Here is a 15,138-nt window from a genome sequence, read left to right on the forward strand (position 1 = left end):
TTAAAACTATGAAAGTTGGTTTGACCTTCATTTGAAATTGTACTCACTTGTATCTAATTATGAATGACTCATTTGTCATTGTACATAAACCATACATAAATAAATGATGAAACTATCATACAATCTATGATAAAATAGTTATTTAAAAATGTATGACTATTATATTTTTCCTAATATTAAAATCGTTAAAATACAAACGCATTTTTTTAAAAATTTGTGCAATACATTTTAAAATTTCACAATTTTTCAAGAGGGTTTCATTTTCACACCTATTCGGTGGGTCATCGATGAGTAAACGATTTTTATAATTTCAAATTGCGTTTATTATAACTTAATTTAAATATTTATAATAAAAATTTCGTATGAAATATATACAAAATATGTTAAAACTTTTTAAAATTGCGAAATTTTTAAGAAAAGTTTGTTTATCTTTATTAAATTATTCGGTAAGCCACACTGTTGAGTAAAAATGATGGCAACACTCCTTCTTAACTCTCCCCAATATTTTGACAAATCGAAAAAAAACAACATCTGACAAAATTCCATGACATACAACAAAAACAATTAACACATACTCTCTGGAAATTTAAAACAAAAATTACCGGTAGCATTCTCCCCTGTCACCTTGCTCAAGGTCATTAATAAAAACAAACCCCCCGCCCGCAAAAAAAACATTATTAAAGATTGATTTTTTTTTTGGATAAACAGGCCTAAATACAGAATTTTAACCTCACGCAAACAATTTTATGAATTGTATACATCTTCCCAAAGAGACATTTGTATCTTTTTTGCGCAAACCCAAAGAGCAGAGCAATAATAATGTTTCAAACGATTATAGGGGCACGTAAATTAATGTTAGGAAAAACAGCTGCCCCTTACGCCGCCGCCGCTATCAAAACAACAAACATTTGTAGAAAAGTTTGCGGTACGACAATGTTAAAAAATGTATTCTGTGTGATTACTCGTAAATACTCAGTATCAGTCGCTAAAGAGTCGTTGTTGGGTATAAAACAACTAAAGTTTAGTTCTGTCAATTCACTGCAAATAAAAAGATACAAGTAAGTTGAAAAGAAAAAAATAAAAGAATAGTGGACAATTATTTTTGATTTGTGTTTTTTATATTTTTTTAAATTTTCTTTGAAAATTTTTTCGGCCGGTATTATTAAACATTTGTTTTTTTTTTGGATAATAATAATTAAAATGCATTTTGTTTAAAATTAATTTAAAAGCAAAAAAGAAAATGCAAAATTGTACAAATAAGTGTGTTGAAAAAAACTATGGTGTTAGATAACAATTTTTAATAAAATTTTGAGATTTCTTTAATTTATTTAGAATTTTAAAAGATATTTTAACTTAAATTGAAAGTATTTTAAAGTTTTAATAATTATTATGAAAATTTGTTTGCTTAAAATGTGTTTTAACCATTTGACCTCTAACTAAACCTAGAGGTCGTTTGTTTTAGATTTCATTTACTCATCAAGAATTAGTGCGGTGTTGTGTGTATATTACTTTTAGTAACTAAAATCTAAAGTGAAAGTATTTGTTTTTTTTCATTTCATTTAGATATTTAGCAAATTCTAAAAATTTCTAGAAGATTTTTGAATGGCAAAGTTATTTTACTTTTGTTATAATTCAAATTTATTTTTAGTTTTTCCCTTATATTATTTCACTTTTTGCAATTGCCGTCTTCTTCACTTCTATTTGAGCTTTTAGTAGTTTGTTCAACTTTTATGCATTTACATTGTTGTTGTGTTTTACACATTTTATTTCCTGTTTACTTTATTCTTTAATTTGTTGTAGAAAGAGGAAGAAAAAGAAAAGTGCACTTCAAATTGCATCACTGTCGTATTTGACAATTAGCAATTGAGAAAGGGAATTAGCAAAATGTATAGTTAAATAGGCGTTGCCAGATACATGACATTTTTAAAACGAAGGGAAGACTCTAAAGTAGTTAATTCATTTGGAAGTTAAATTTATTTTATTTTTATTATAAAAAATGCTCAAATTGGTTTGATTTAACTAGAAAATGTATAGCAACTTTTCAAAATTATCTTTATCGTTGGAAATTTATAATAAACCATAAAGTATTTATTTTATTTCTTTAGTTAGCGATAACCAAATGACCGCGACAACTTTAAATTTAGCAAATTTTCCATAAACACCAAATTTTTTATTATATTGGCTATTATGTGCTGACGTTATTAAATATACATATATAAAAACATACATATCTTCCGCGATTGTACATATGGTATATATTTACGCACTTTTTGATTAGGAAAACAAAAAATTTTCTATTTTGTTTGCAATTGGAAGGTTGAAATAAAAATACTACAACATTTTAAATACCTACAAAATAAACCAAATAGAATAATGCTTTATTTATCTTATTTCAAGTTGTAAAAGGAACCAAGTTATTCAAATGTATTACATTTGAGAAAACAAACAGGCCTGTCACACATTTTGTTCGGAATGGTTTCAATTCCGTAGTTTTTATTCCGATCGATTTCGTTTTAATTTCTTCAGATTCCATGTAATTTATTAATTCCAAAAATATTCAATAATTCTATATTTCTGATTTAAATTTGAAAGCGTTTTTTATATTAAAATTGATTAAAAATTTTAGAAAAACAAAAACATAATTACAAAGAAATATCAATTCCAATTTGAAAACTGAAAGTGGTTTCATTCCGAAAGAAATTTTCGTTTTACTTTTTCTGAAGAAGCAAAATACGGAATTAATTCCACTTTTGAACGGAATGGAATTCTGTGACAGGTTGATAGTTTGAACGATTTAGATTCATTTGCTAGCAAAATAATTTAGTTAATCCAACAAATTTAAAAAATTGTTAAAACTTTATTGAAAACTCGAATTATTAAGTTGTTATTACATGGTCTATACTTTTCCATAATCTTTTAAATACTTAAAAAATATTTACTGTAGAAAAATTAATAGTTTTCTCTTGTTAAAACCACATTCCGGACTTTGTGACAAAATTTAAAAATTTTGTATGGACATTTTTATTAAAAACATTTTTGTTATAATTTTGTCAATGTCATAAAGTTCAAAATACGGGCGAAACTAAATTATACAAAAATATTTATATTTAAGGTATTTATATACGACAATAATGAGTATTACTATCATATCATAATAAAATTTCATCATCTAAACAAAAATTTGATTAGATTTTCAAATAATACAAATAATTTTTTGATTTAGGTCGGTATTGTTTTAAAACAATTGAAAAACTTTTAATTTTCATATGTATCGGTTATATATTGATGTATTTATAAATACAAATGAGAAGAAAATATAAAAAATAAATCAACATTCCAGAAAAATATCAATAATCAACAAAAAAATAAATTTCAAAATAAATTTCTTGACAAACCGGATGGATTTAATGATATTTTAAATTTGAAAAATATTAATACACACAATTGTCGTCTGTAAATACCTTAAACAGTAGGTCTTAATAAAAAATTTTTTTTTAAATTTATCAGAGGTTTATAAAACATATACAAATTTTTTAACTATAAAATAAAGCCACAGATATACTTTTTAGAATAAACACTCAATTTTACTCCATCATTCAAAAAATTACAGCTTATATAAATTAAGCTATATATTTCGCACAATGGCCAACAATCTAGAATTAGAAAGAAAAGTATTCCCTTAAATAAAATTTTGTGTATACATCCTGAAATTTTGTATGACATTTTAAGGACAAATAGTTAGAGGTATTAAAAAAAGATACACGCACAAATCATAAAAAACTGCCTATGCGCAGTACAGGAAATACAAAACAAAAACGGCCATTAAAGCCTAAACAAAGTCAAACAGATTGTGTGGTACACAAAAAATAGGTTTGAGTTTATACTAGTACAATGGAATTTTTTTTTTACATAATCCTTAATAAATAATTATATTAATATTGATTAAGTTGTATGGCCCTTAGTTACTGTTATCTTGATAAGAAATTTTGATAAACATTTTTATGAATTAACAATTTATTTTTATTGTCTTTTGTTTTTTTTGTAGGTGCAAAATGCCAATTAAGACTATTTTTGCTCGTCAAATTTTCGACTCCCGTGGTAACCCCACCGTTGAGGTCGATCTTACCACTGAATTGGGTCTTTTCCGTGCTGCCGTACCATCTGGTGCCTCCACCGGTGTCCACGAAGCTTTGGAATTGCGTGATAATGACAAGAAGAGCTATCACGGCAAGAGCGTATTGCAAGCCGTTGGCCATGTCAACAACACTTTGGCTCCCGAACTCCTCAAGGCCAATTTGGAAGTTACCGATCAAGAAGCCATCGATAACTTCATGTTGAAATTGGACGGTACTGAGAACAAGAGCAAATTCGGTGCCAACGCCATTTTGGGTATCTCTTTGGCCGTCTGCAAGGCTGGCGCCGCCAAGAAGGGTGTACCATTGTACAAGCACATTGCTGAGTTGGCTGGCAACAAGGACATCATCTTGCCCGTACCCGCTTTCAATGTCATCAACGGTGGCAGCCACGCTGGCAACAAATTGGCCATGCAAGAATTCATGATCTTGCCAACTGGTGCCACCAGCTTCACTGAAGCCATGAAGATTGGCTCTGAAGTCTACCATCACTTGAAGAAGGTCATCAAGGATAAATTCGGTTTGGATGCCACCGCTGTTGGTGATGAGGGTGGTTTCGCTCCCAACATTCAATCCAACAAGGAAGCTTTGAGCCTTATCAGTGATGCCATCGCTATGGGCGGTTACACCGGCAAAGTTGAAATCGGCATGGATGTTGCCGCTTCTGAATTCTTCAAGGATGGCGTTTACGACTTGGACTTCAAGAACCCCAGCAGCGACAAAGCCCAATGGCTTGCCCCCGAAAAGTTGGCCGATTTGTACCAAGAATTCATCAAGGGCTTCCCCATTGTATCCATTGAGGATCCCTTCGACCAAGATGATTGGGCTGCCTGGTCCAAACTTACTGCCGCCACCAGCATTCAAATTGTCGGTGATGATTTGACTGTCACCAACCCCAAGCGTATCCAAACTGCCGTCGAAAAGAAGGCCTGCAACTGCTTGTTGTTGAAGGTCAACCAAATCGGTACCGTCACCGAATCCATCAAGGCTCATTTGTTGGCCAAGCAAAACGGCTGGGGCACCATGGTTTCCCATCGTTCCGGTGAGACTGAGGATTCCTTCATTGCTGATTTGGTTGTTGGTTTGTCCACTGGTCAAATTAAGACTGGCGCTCCTTGCCGCTCTGAACGTTTGGCTAAATACAACCAAATTCTCCGCATCGAAGAAGAATTGGGCGCCAACGCCAAATTCGCCGGCAAATCATTCAGAAAACCCCAATAAATTGCTTAACATCAGCAAGCATAACTCATTGTTACTACACATCTATTCCAACATCTGAAACAAAAAGAAACACGCTAAACGCAGACCTAAGTTGAGCTTGGTTATTTAACAAAAAATACAATTTTTTTTTTTAATTTAAGAAGTTTTAGGATTACTATTACTGTTGTTTCTCTCATTCTAAGTGACTGAATATTTTTAATTAACTTAAAATTCAATTTCAATAAACATAATTTTTATGTAAATATGCTTAAAGAGATTGTTAGTTATTGTTTAGTGCCAGCACAAAGAAATCATTATAGAAATGAAGAAACTTCGTATATAATCTTAAAACTTTTTAATTTCTAAATTATCGATGTTTATTTAAATACACTACAATATTTATTATATAATTATCTATATAGTTCTACACAAAACGTAAATATATGTAGTTCGTTGTTGTCAAAATCATTACAAAATTAACTTTGGAACGGTCTAAATTGTATCCAACGGGATATAGTTGAAGGCTGTTCCTTAAGAAAGACACACACATAAAATTTGTTAATTTTTAATCAGTAGATTTAAGTATTTGGTTACTACGTCTGAATTCAAACAGATGGGTAATTATTAATAAAAAAAACAAAAATAAATAAAAAAAATGTGTTTTTTTTTTGAATTTCTATTTTGTATAGTTAGCAGATTTAATTTATTATAAAAATAAATTCTCCGGGAGTTTTTTTATTTCAATAGGAAAAATGAGAAAATTGAAAAAACTCCCGGGGAATTTTGTTTTCATAATTGGGCTGTATACTTATTTAGCTAGTTTATGAGGATTTGCTGTGATTTTTATTTTCTTTTTATATCCCTCCAAAAATATCCCATATTACACAAGTTTGCTGTGAAATACTTTTTTACACAAAATGTATCCATCTGGCAGCTTTTGTTTACTTATTTAATCAGCTTTTGGCAACTCTTACCAACTACTGTTATATTTATGTAGTTCCTCTTTAATCGTCTACTTTAGTGAATGTGTTATTAGTCAATTGTGAATTTCAAGTAACATTTTAATTATTTATAGTGTTTTATAAATGCTTAAACATAGTTTATAGCAAAGAGTGTTAGTTTTTTAATGAATAACTTTAAATTCTTTATATTTTGTTTATTATTTAATGGTAAATGTTAAGAAGTTATAGTGATGCAGTTTTTTGTTGGTCGCAACAAGTGCCAAATGTTCTGTCTCTTTCCCACTCATGTCATTTGTTCGTTATAGAAGTTGCAAGAAAACATACACAAATATGCAGGATCATGTTTAATTGGTAAGTGCAAGTTACTTTTTATCCATTTTAAATGAAATTGTTGAATATTTTAATATGAAATTTATATTGATTGAATATTATTATAATGAAAAATTTCGCATCCAAATGTTATTAAATAGATATTCTAATAATTTGTACTGTAATGTTTTGTCAAGACTTAAAGCTCATGAGGTATAATATACGAAGATTAATAAATTACGCACATAAAATAATATATTAATGGTTCTTCCAATAGGGATTTCCGAACTTTGAATTGGTCAGTTTGTTTTGCCAAATCACCATGGACGGACATAGCGTTCAACAACACGTGCAAATGATAAAATATGTAGTTTTATCTAAATGAGTGTTCTGTTCGGGCAATGTTCCGGATGCAAGGGTACGTCAATAAACAAAATTGTCATCACCGTGCTATAGGTCGATGATTACCAACTTTTTTTGGCCTGAGTTTGCACCAAAGACCTGTGGTTTGAACAAGACTGCATCTCATGTCATATTGTACATTCTGCACCATCGATTTGAGGGCATCGCATGGAAGTGATGTGAGATCGTATAATTTGACCCCGTTACAATTTTTCTTGCGGGGTTTTCTTAAGTCGCAGGTCTATGTGAATAACACACATGCCATCGTTCAAATTCATAAAAAATAGGTCTACTTCGGAAGTTTGTCATTCCGTTTGTAATATCTACATTTTTCATTTGCGACCCCACAAAGTATGCATATATATTCTGGATCGTTATAGATAGCATAATCGATATAACCATGTCCGTCTGTATGTTGAAATCAACTTTCCGTAGCCCCCAAATAACTTACATATATGACATCAATATATCGGGAATTCTTCCGGCACGTTTACTATTTAATCGACAAAATCGGCTCACAAATGGCTGAGATATAAGGAAAAAACCGGGACAACCAAGATTTTTGGCCTTAGTAATCCAGAAATCATAATATCTGGATTACTAAGTCATTAATATAGACAATATGGATATCTAATGATAGATATTTCAAAGTCCATTGCTATAGTAAGTTGGACCTACAACGAGTCAAAATCGGGAAAAATATTTTTTAATCCGAATTTTTTTTGTCATGAAAAAATTTGTTTGTCAAAATTTCTCTTTCCAAAAAAAAAAAAATTTAAATTAAAAAAAAAATTGGAAAATTTTTTTTTAAAAAAATTAAAAAACAATTTCGAAAAAAAAATTAATTTTGTTTAAATAAAAAAATGTATTTTAAAATATAATTTGGGAGAGTATTATGCGTTTATGCTCACTTTCTGAGACGATTATGAAGATATTTCTATATATTCTATATTTGTATATATTATTTCACGTAGTCCCTATCGAAATAGGACTTTATCGGTCATAAATATTTAATTTATATAGGAATGTACACAAATTTCGCTCCAAATAAGTTTTATATAAACGTAAGTCATGTCACTTAATTTTATGACGATAGGTCCATAATTAGTCATAGCTCCCATATAAGGACCACTTTTGGAAATCACTTTAACATGCACAAATATTTTACAAGCATAATTATCGAGATTTAACTTAAATAAGTTTTATGACCACAGAAGTCATGATACGAAATCTGTTTGTGATCGATCCATAATTTGCATGTAGGGTCTGGCTTGACCGACTATATTTTCTTGTTTTGATTTAGTTTCCGTTTTCAAAGTCTTTGTTGCCATATTTTGATAGTTAAAGTTTGGGAGTCATTGTTATAGCCTAGACAACAACCATAAATTCTTTAAACAGTTATTTTACATTTATGAATCTTTTCATTAAACAATTAATTTGATTACAATTTAATAATATTCCCGTGGATTTTTAACAATAACCCAATTTTTAATAAATGTAGGACTAGCAAGCACTTAAATATTTATATATGTACAAGAGTGGATTTTAATACAACCTAAACGTTTGGTAATTATAAATTCATGCAGATCACAGATAAACTAAAATGTAAATAAATTAATTCTATATTTCGTTGGTTCTATTTGGTGATGATTAAAAATACGTTTTATGGTTATTAGTTTTCAAGGTGAACTTAAACAAAACAAGTCAATTGCATTATTATTTTTTTGGTTTTTTTAAAAACCAACAATCAGTTTTACAACAATTGTCCGAGAGATACTTTCGAAAAAAGTCGTTTAAATTTCTTTCCATAAAAAAATATAAAAATATGTTTTTTGATCTATTACAAGGATTGTTTGATATGCTTTGGGGCTTATTACCATTTGGTAAGTTGCGTTTATACGAAAAGGGAACTTCAGTGATTCATTAAGTGAAACGAAAAATAATTTGTTTGTGTTTAGGTGGCGGCGGTGATGACGATGATGATGGTTCTGAGGAATCCTAATTAAAATTTCATGCCCGAGTGAGTTTATTAAAAACAAAACAAATAATATTATTTAAATTGCTTAATTTTTTATATAATCCAACATTTCAGTATCGAACTAAATAAAATTAAAAACATGTTGAATATTTTCGAAATGTTATTTCTATTTTTCCAAGGTCTTACTAAAATTATTAAGGTCATTCGGGAACCTCCCAGTAAGTACTAGAGTTTGGTTAAAGTTCCTCAATATATTTTCATTAATTTATTGCTTTTAGCCTCTGGTGATGAACCCGATTCCGATGAAGTTGAAATTATATCCACTTGATATGCAATATTTTATTGTTAAATTCAATATATTTTATTCATATTTTAAGTTTTTTTATATAGTTTTATTTATAGTATGTATAAATATATGTATAATATATTTTTTGTTTAAAATAAATTGTTTTATAAAGTAATAGATTTTTACAGTTTTTTTTTGTAAATTTTTGTTTATAAATTAAAAAAAATACATGAAATATGTGTAATAGCGAATCAAACGAGATTTTCTTTTTGGGAGATTTTTAAAATAAACATGTACTCATAAAAAAGGTTGGTTTTTAAAATAATTTATGTTTCTTTTTCAATTCTTGCTTCTTCCAACCGGGCAACTCATCGAATTCCCAAAATGACATGTTGAATAGGGATACAAAGTCATCGTGGGTTAAGTGGACCTGTAAGAAGAAAAGTTAAATTTAAAAGTTTAATAAAATTAGCATTATTTATGTTTAATTTCTCGAACTATTAAGATCTAAAGGTTTCAGTAAGAATTTAATGAAACTAAATCGTTTACCGAATAAATTTAGATTATGGGATTTTTTTAATATAGGAACAAATCAAATTTTGAAACACCTTTCAGTGCTACTTAAATGGCGTTCCCAGAACTCCATATTCAAGGAGACGAATGTCTTACTAATCAAGGCACATAACACTATGAGCACTCTCCACTTTCATCAATAAAATGGAGTTGAATTCCGAGACAAATTAATGTAAATTCAATGACACATCATACATGGCTTTGAACAGTATTGCTACAGACACTGTAAACATAGTGATTGCAGATTGCTTCAATAACATCGTACGGCCCATTGCCGTGGAAATCAAGAGTGAGGTGAAATGGCGGACCTAATGTCTCCAATATAAGCACATCCTTTATAATGGACCCACTACAACAGAAACAATATTTTCAGATTTTTCACACTACAATTAGACTTTCACTCCGAAGTCCTACTCCACCAAACAATCTCAACTTAGCGGCAGTTGTTTTCAACCGGAAGTTATCGCCCATGTAAGTGGAATATTCCTAAAAGTTTTCTCAAATTACTAAGCGGCACCTGTCTGTATCAACTGGATGTTTGTTCCTATATCCACTTGATAATAACCAACATTGAAGAGAATCCTGATCTTAATACCTGGATTTGTATCCTGGATTAATATCAACAACATCAACCGAAATGTTGGAAATAAATAGAAATACAAATAAAAATTCTCGCGGGCAGCTCTTGAGGAATTGACAAGGATACGATTGTAACTATATATGTATATCATTCCACAGAAGCACCAAATGACAAGGTTTCAAAAGAGTCCAGAACAATGCAATTCGAATCACAAGCTGATGTGTTAAGCTGGCAAATATGGATCGGTTAGCAAACATAATATGTTGCTGATCAGATAGTAGCCCGATGGTCTGACATCTTACCGGCCTATTGATTAAGATGCAGGATCACCTTCGATTACATATCCGGATGTATTTCAGTTGCTATTGCAAACAAATCAGGACATCATTCTGAGCGAATGCTGAGGAAGCATTGCATCAATTATTTGATCTGTTAATTACACAGGCATACATAATTAAAGCTGCAGCGATAGTAGCTGCTGGATCCGCCAATTGCGTTCCCTATACCTGAATTAATATTCGCATTCAGTCGACAACTACTTATGCAATTTTTGCTGCTCTATCTTCCTATTTTGATAACCAATATCTTGAGTTTCGAGGTATCTTTATCAGAACAGGAGAAAATTGGTGTTATATACTATTAATGTTCTCTCCAGCTGTATTCGCATCTGAAAAACTAACCCCTGCGATCAAATACTTTGAAGATCATCAGGCTACTCAATATGGATAAGACAAAAAGTTGATAATTTAATGAACAGCTGAAGTCAGGAGTTTGGAGTAATGTATATACCGATTGCTTGTTGAGCACCATGAAAAAGAGTGCAACATAGAGATAACTACAGATAAATATTCAGAAAGGAATTGTTATTTTCAAATTTCGGAACGTTCTAGTTGTTGACGAGAGAATGAAAATATCTTAGGCTACGCGGACTATCTATAATAATTGTAAGAAACCTTTATGGATCGGGAGTTTGGTTTATATAGCGATCAAAAGTCAGAGAAACTTTAATTAAAATGTTAGATAGATTTGCTCTAAAGTCCGTTGTCTCTCAAATTCATTGAATTTGTCTCTTCAATCCAAAGAATAAGCTTGATAGGATCTTAATAAAGTGCATGAGGCTCTCAGATAAGAACTTCACGAAAACTGGAAAAAAAACATGTCTAAGAAGGCAGAGAAATAATAAAAAACAAAATGTTATTCGCAAACTTCACTACCTTTTAGTTGCTAATGAGAAGTTCAAAGATTTTCTCTTCCTCCAGGCAAAATATTTTTACTGATCTTGTTAAACATTTATGGGCTAAATTGGCTTAACCTTTCTATCAAGAGTCTTATTATACATACAGCGAGGCCTCGATTATCCTTGATTCAATTATCCGGCAACATCAATTATGCGTGAAAGAAAAATAAACAAATTTTGGATCGACTTCAACTTTGCATCGATTAACCGTAATTACCTCTATTATCCGGGATTATAGAAACAATTTTTTTCAATTATTTTTGAACAACAAACACAATGTGAATAAAACGAAAAAGGGGAATTCCCCATTCGAAACTGAATATATTTAAAGACTGCCGAAGAACTAAAAGTAGATTTCGCAGTTAATGAATGGTTCTGGAAAGAACAAACACCAATTTCTGGATTAATAGTGAATCAAAAGGCTAAAATATTCCACTCAAAATTAAACAAAAAGCGACATGGAATTCACATACTTAGGAGACAAATCTTCATCTAATTATATAGCTGCCACAATTTTTGTGGGGAAATTTAAATCAATTCATATTAATAGAAAAACTCAGCAATGAACAATTTATAAAATTTTCCACCAAATGTGACGTCTTTGATCCAACCGATGGATCAGGGTGCAATATGGAGCTCAAATGTCATTATCGAAAAACTATAGTGCAAAAACTATTCATGTCATTCAATAGATACGAATTTCAAAAGGCGTTAACACCAAGAAAGCACTGTTGTCAATAAATAATGCTTGGAACGCTGTTACTTCTGCAGTTTTGAAAAATGTGTGGAATAACTTACTCTGCACAGAAAATGGAAGGGTGTGGGCATATGCACGAAATTTAATAAAATCCTTATATTATTTAAACATGTACATAAAATCCTTAAAAAAAACTACTCAAAATTGGTACTCAATTAACCGGGAAAATTGATTATCCAGAATGATTCCGATCCCGACCAATACGGATAATCGAGGTTCCACTGTATATGGAAATTCTCTACAAATTCAAAACATACGAGTTACATCCCGAAATGTATTTGTCGTGAGTCTTCTGCTGGATTTCAAATATAAATTTGGATAATAAACCACATTATTATCACTTACCTCTCGTTTTAAAGGGTTAATTTCTGGTGGCAGTAAATCAATTTCCTGCTGCAAAACTCCTATAGGATACTTCTGATGGCGATCGAAATCCTTTTGATTGTTCAACAAGGCAGGATGAACTTTGCCATTAACTTCGCCATTCGAAAGTTGACCATTACCATTAGTAGTCGACGACGTGGAAGTATTCGATAACAGTTGTCGCTTATTTTCATAAGTAACATAATTCTAAAATAAATTAAAGTAAGACTCTTGAGAACATTTACTTTTAAAAAAGAATTAAACAATTAACTTACATTCCACAACTGATGATTCCAGTTCTCAAAGAAACCCTTAAATACATTCGGTTCATCTTGCTGTCTCACCACACCAATAGCTGTTGTCGGTCTTCTAGCTATGGGCACCGTCTCCAGATAACTTTGAGCCATATTAAGATATTTGTCTTTTTCATATGCCGAAACATGTTTGCCCAGCCATACATACGTTATAATGCCAGCATCTAGAATATAAGAACATTCGGGTGAAAGATCCGATTGTTCGTAGCCCAAAACTTCTTCGCTATAGAATTTGTTGCGCAGCGACCACACCAAAAAGAGTTGTGTCTGAAGACGTGGTTTGTTAAGGGAATTATTAGTGTATTGTGGTGTACTGCTGCCATTTGAATTGGGTGGTGAAATACTGCCGTTTGTGCTGTTTGAACTGCCATTACTATTGCTGCAGGAACTGTTTGAGTTATTCAAACCATTCGTGATAAGATTTTGATTCATAAAATTGCTAACGGAACGCCAAAACTCTTTGGGTTCTTTACTTTCCAGCACCAAAGAACTTTCTCCCAACAGAGTTCCAATATTCTTGGCTACTTCTCGAGCATCACCTGTGGATGATTGACCACACCATACCCATACGTGATGGGATTTAACAACATAACATTCTTTGGAAGACATTGAGGAGAGTGGATAAATTTCTACCGCTTTGGAATTGTATGTAGAGTCACCATAAATTTTCAATATTAAATTATCATTTTCTGCGCCACCATTAATGCCATTATGATTGTTATTATTTTGGGAGTGTGGCATATGTTTATCATTTAATAAAACAATTAGTTTCCCACCAAACATTTGCAGGAAATGAGGAGTTTCATCAAATTCCATCATTTGTACAAACATGGTTTTTTGATTTGATTTTTCAAATAGATTTTTGGCAAAATTTTCCGCTTTAGCAGTGATATCGGCTGGAGCCTCTGAACCATTCCATTGATAGACTATTTGTTTAACACCAACATTTTCACTGTCCATAGGATTCATAGAGCAACTCTGTCAGAAAAGAAATTCATTTTTTAAAAATGGTTTAATAGAATTTTTGAAAGAAACTTACCGCCACAGTATATTGAATAACATACGATTGAAGGGTTGTAAAGAATACAGCTTTGGTTTCGGGCATTTCTATAACTTGATCCTTGGTAACACGATAAATTTTACGCTCTCCAGAGCCATCATCGATTAGCTGAGTTTCGGCAGCCATTTTGGGTCTTTGGCATAAAGTCAAGGAATCAAATTTACCCAATATAGTTGAAACTGGTTTTGCCGATGATATGGTATCATTGTTATCCATCTGCCAAGAGGGAAACAATCTTTTAAATTCAACCGGCTCATGACCCTCAATAACTCTAATAACTGGAGTGCTGTAGGGATATTTTTTCTACAAAGAAAGTTAAAAAATGTGAAGAATTTGCAAGTTTCTTACAAAATAAAGTAATTGTTTGTTTATTTGTACCTTTTTAACAAATGCCCGACCATTGCCCATAGCACTGGTCTTATCCGGTTGCGAGGCTTGACTACCCACCCACAACCAAACACCTTGTGAAAAACCATCTAGAACATAGGCTGTGCTAGAGTCACTGAAATCTTCTTTGGTCGGTATAACCACATCCAATTGATCCAAATGTAAACGATTGTTGCGATAGCAGCATTTATATATTTTCAATTTATTGCACACTGGTTTCTCCGGCACCTGCGAATTTTGCGATACAGCTCTTTGATTCAATGGTAGAAATGTATTCCACTCATTTTTACGATTTTCCGGCATTGATTGTTCATAACCATCATCGACAATAGTGATGTTATCATCATTCGTCTGCCATTTATTGGCCAATTCAATGGCATTGCGTCGTTCCACATTGCTACTGGAACGACCGATCCATACATACAAATGATTAGCGGTATGCAAAAGCATAATGTAATCGGCACCAAAATGTTCCCACGAAATACTTTTCATTTCAACACAATGCATCCATTTGCGGCCATATACTTGAAACAAACGATTGGGATCGTTTGAGTTTAAAAGGGCACCCGATTTAATGCTGTTAGGAAAGAGGTAGTG

The 15,138-nt window shown here is 31.5% G+C and overlaps 2 protein-coding genes across 3 annotated transcripts in view; one reads left to right on the forward strand and one right to left on the reverse strand.

Annotated features, from left to right (window-relative positions):
* The first annotated feature begins 898 nt into the window (after positions 1–898).
* On the forward strand, positions 899–5,809 carry Eno (enolase). Its single transcript, XM_065499448.1, has 2 exons — positions 899–1,058; positions 4,046–5,809. Exons 1-2 carry the CDS (start codon positions 934–936, stop codon positions 5,352–5,354), a joined length of 1,434 nt encoding a protein of 477 aa, XP_065355520.1. The 5' UTR covers positions 899–933; the 3' UTR covers positions 5,355–5,809.
* Positions 5,810–9,321: 3,512 nt separating this feature from the next.
* The window catches only part of qua (quail), a 48,261-nt gene continuing 42,444 nt past the window's right edge, over positions 9,322–15,138 (reverse strand). For both annotated transcript variants that reach the window (XM_065501253.1, XM_065501254.1), the window contains exons 4-8: positions 14,533–15,118; positions 14,134–14,457; positions 13,056–14,072; positions 12,763–12,987; positions 9,322–9,700 (exon numbers count right to left, since the gene is read on the reverse strand). In XM_065501253.1, coding sequence (XP_065357325.1) covers positions 9,587–9,700; positions 12,763–12,987; positions 13,056–14,072; positions 14,134–14,457; positions 14,533–15,118 — 2,266 coding nt within the window. In that variant the 3' untranslated portion in view covers positions 9,322–9,586. The remainder of the gene's footprint in view (positions 9,701–12,762; positions 12,988–13,055; positions 14,073–14,133; positions 14,458–14,532; positions 15,119–15,138) is intronic.

This window comes from Calliphora vicina, chromosome 2, assembly GCF_958450345.1.
Source record: "Calliphora vicina chromosome 2, idCalVici1.1, whole genome shotgun sequence".
Lineage (NCBI taxonomy): Eukaryota > Metazoa > Arthropoda > Insecta > Diptera > Calliphoridae > Calliphora > Calliphora vicina.

Bases quoted from the DNA above. Each gene is read 5' to 3' on its own strand.
- Eno (XM_065499448.1), top strand. From the start codon at position 934: ATGTTAAAAAATGTATTCTGTGTGATTACTCGTAAATACTCAGTATCA. The intron at 1,059-4,045 runs GTAAGTTGAAAA...TTTTTTTTGTAG, and splicing joins CTGCAAATAAAAAGATACAA to GTGCAAAATGCCAATTAAGA.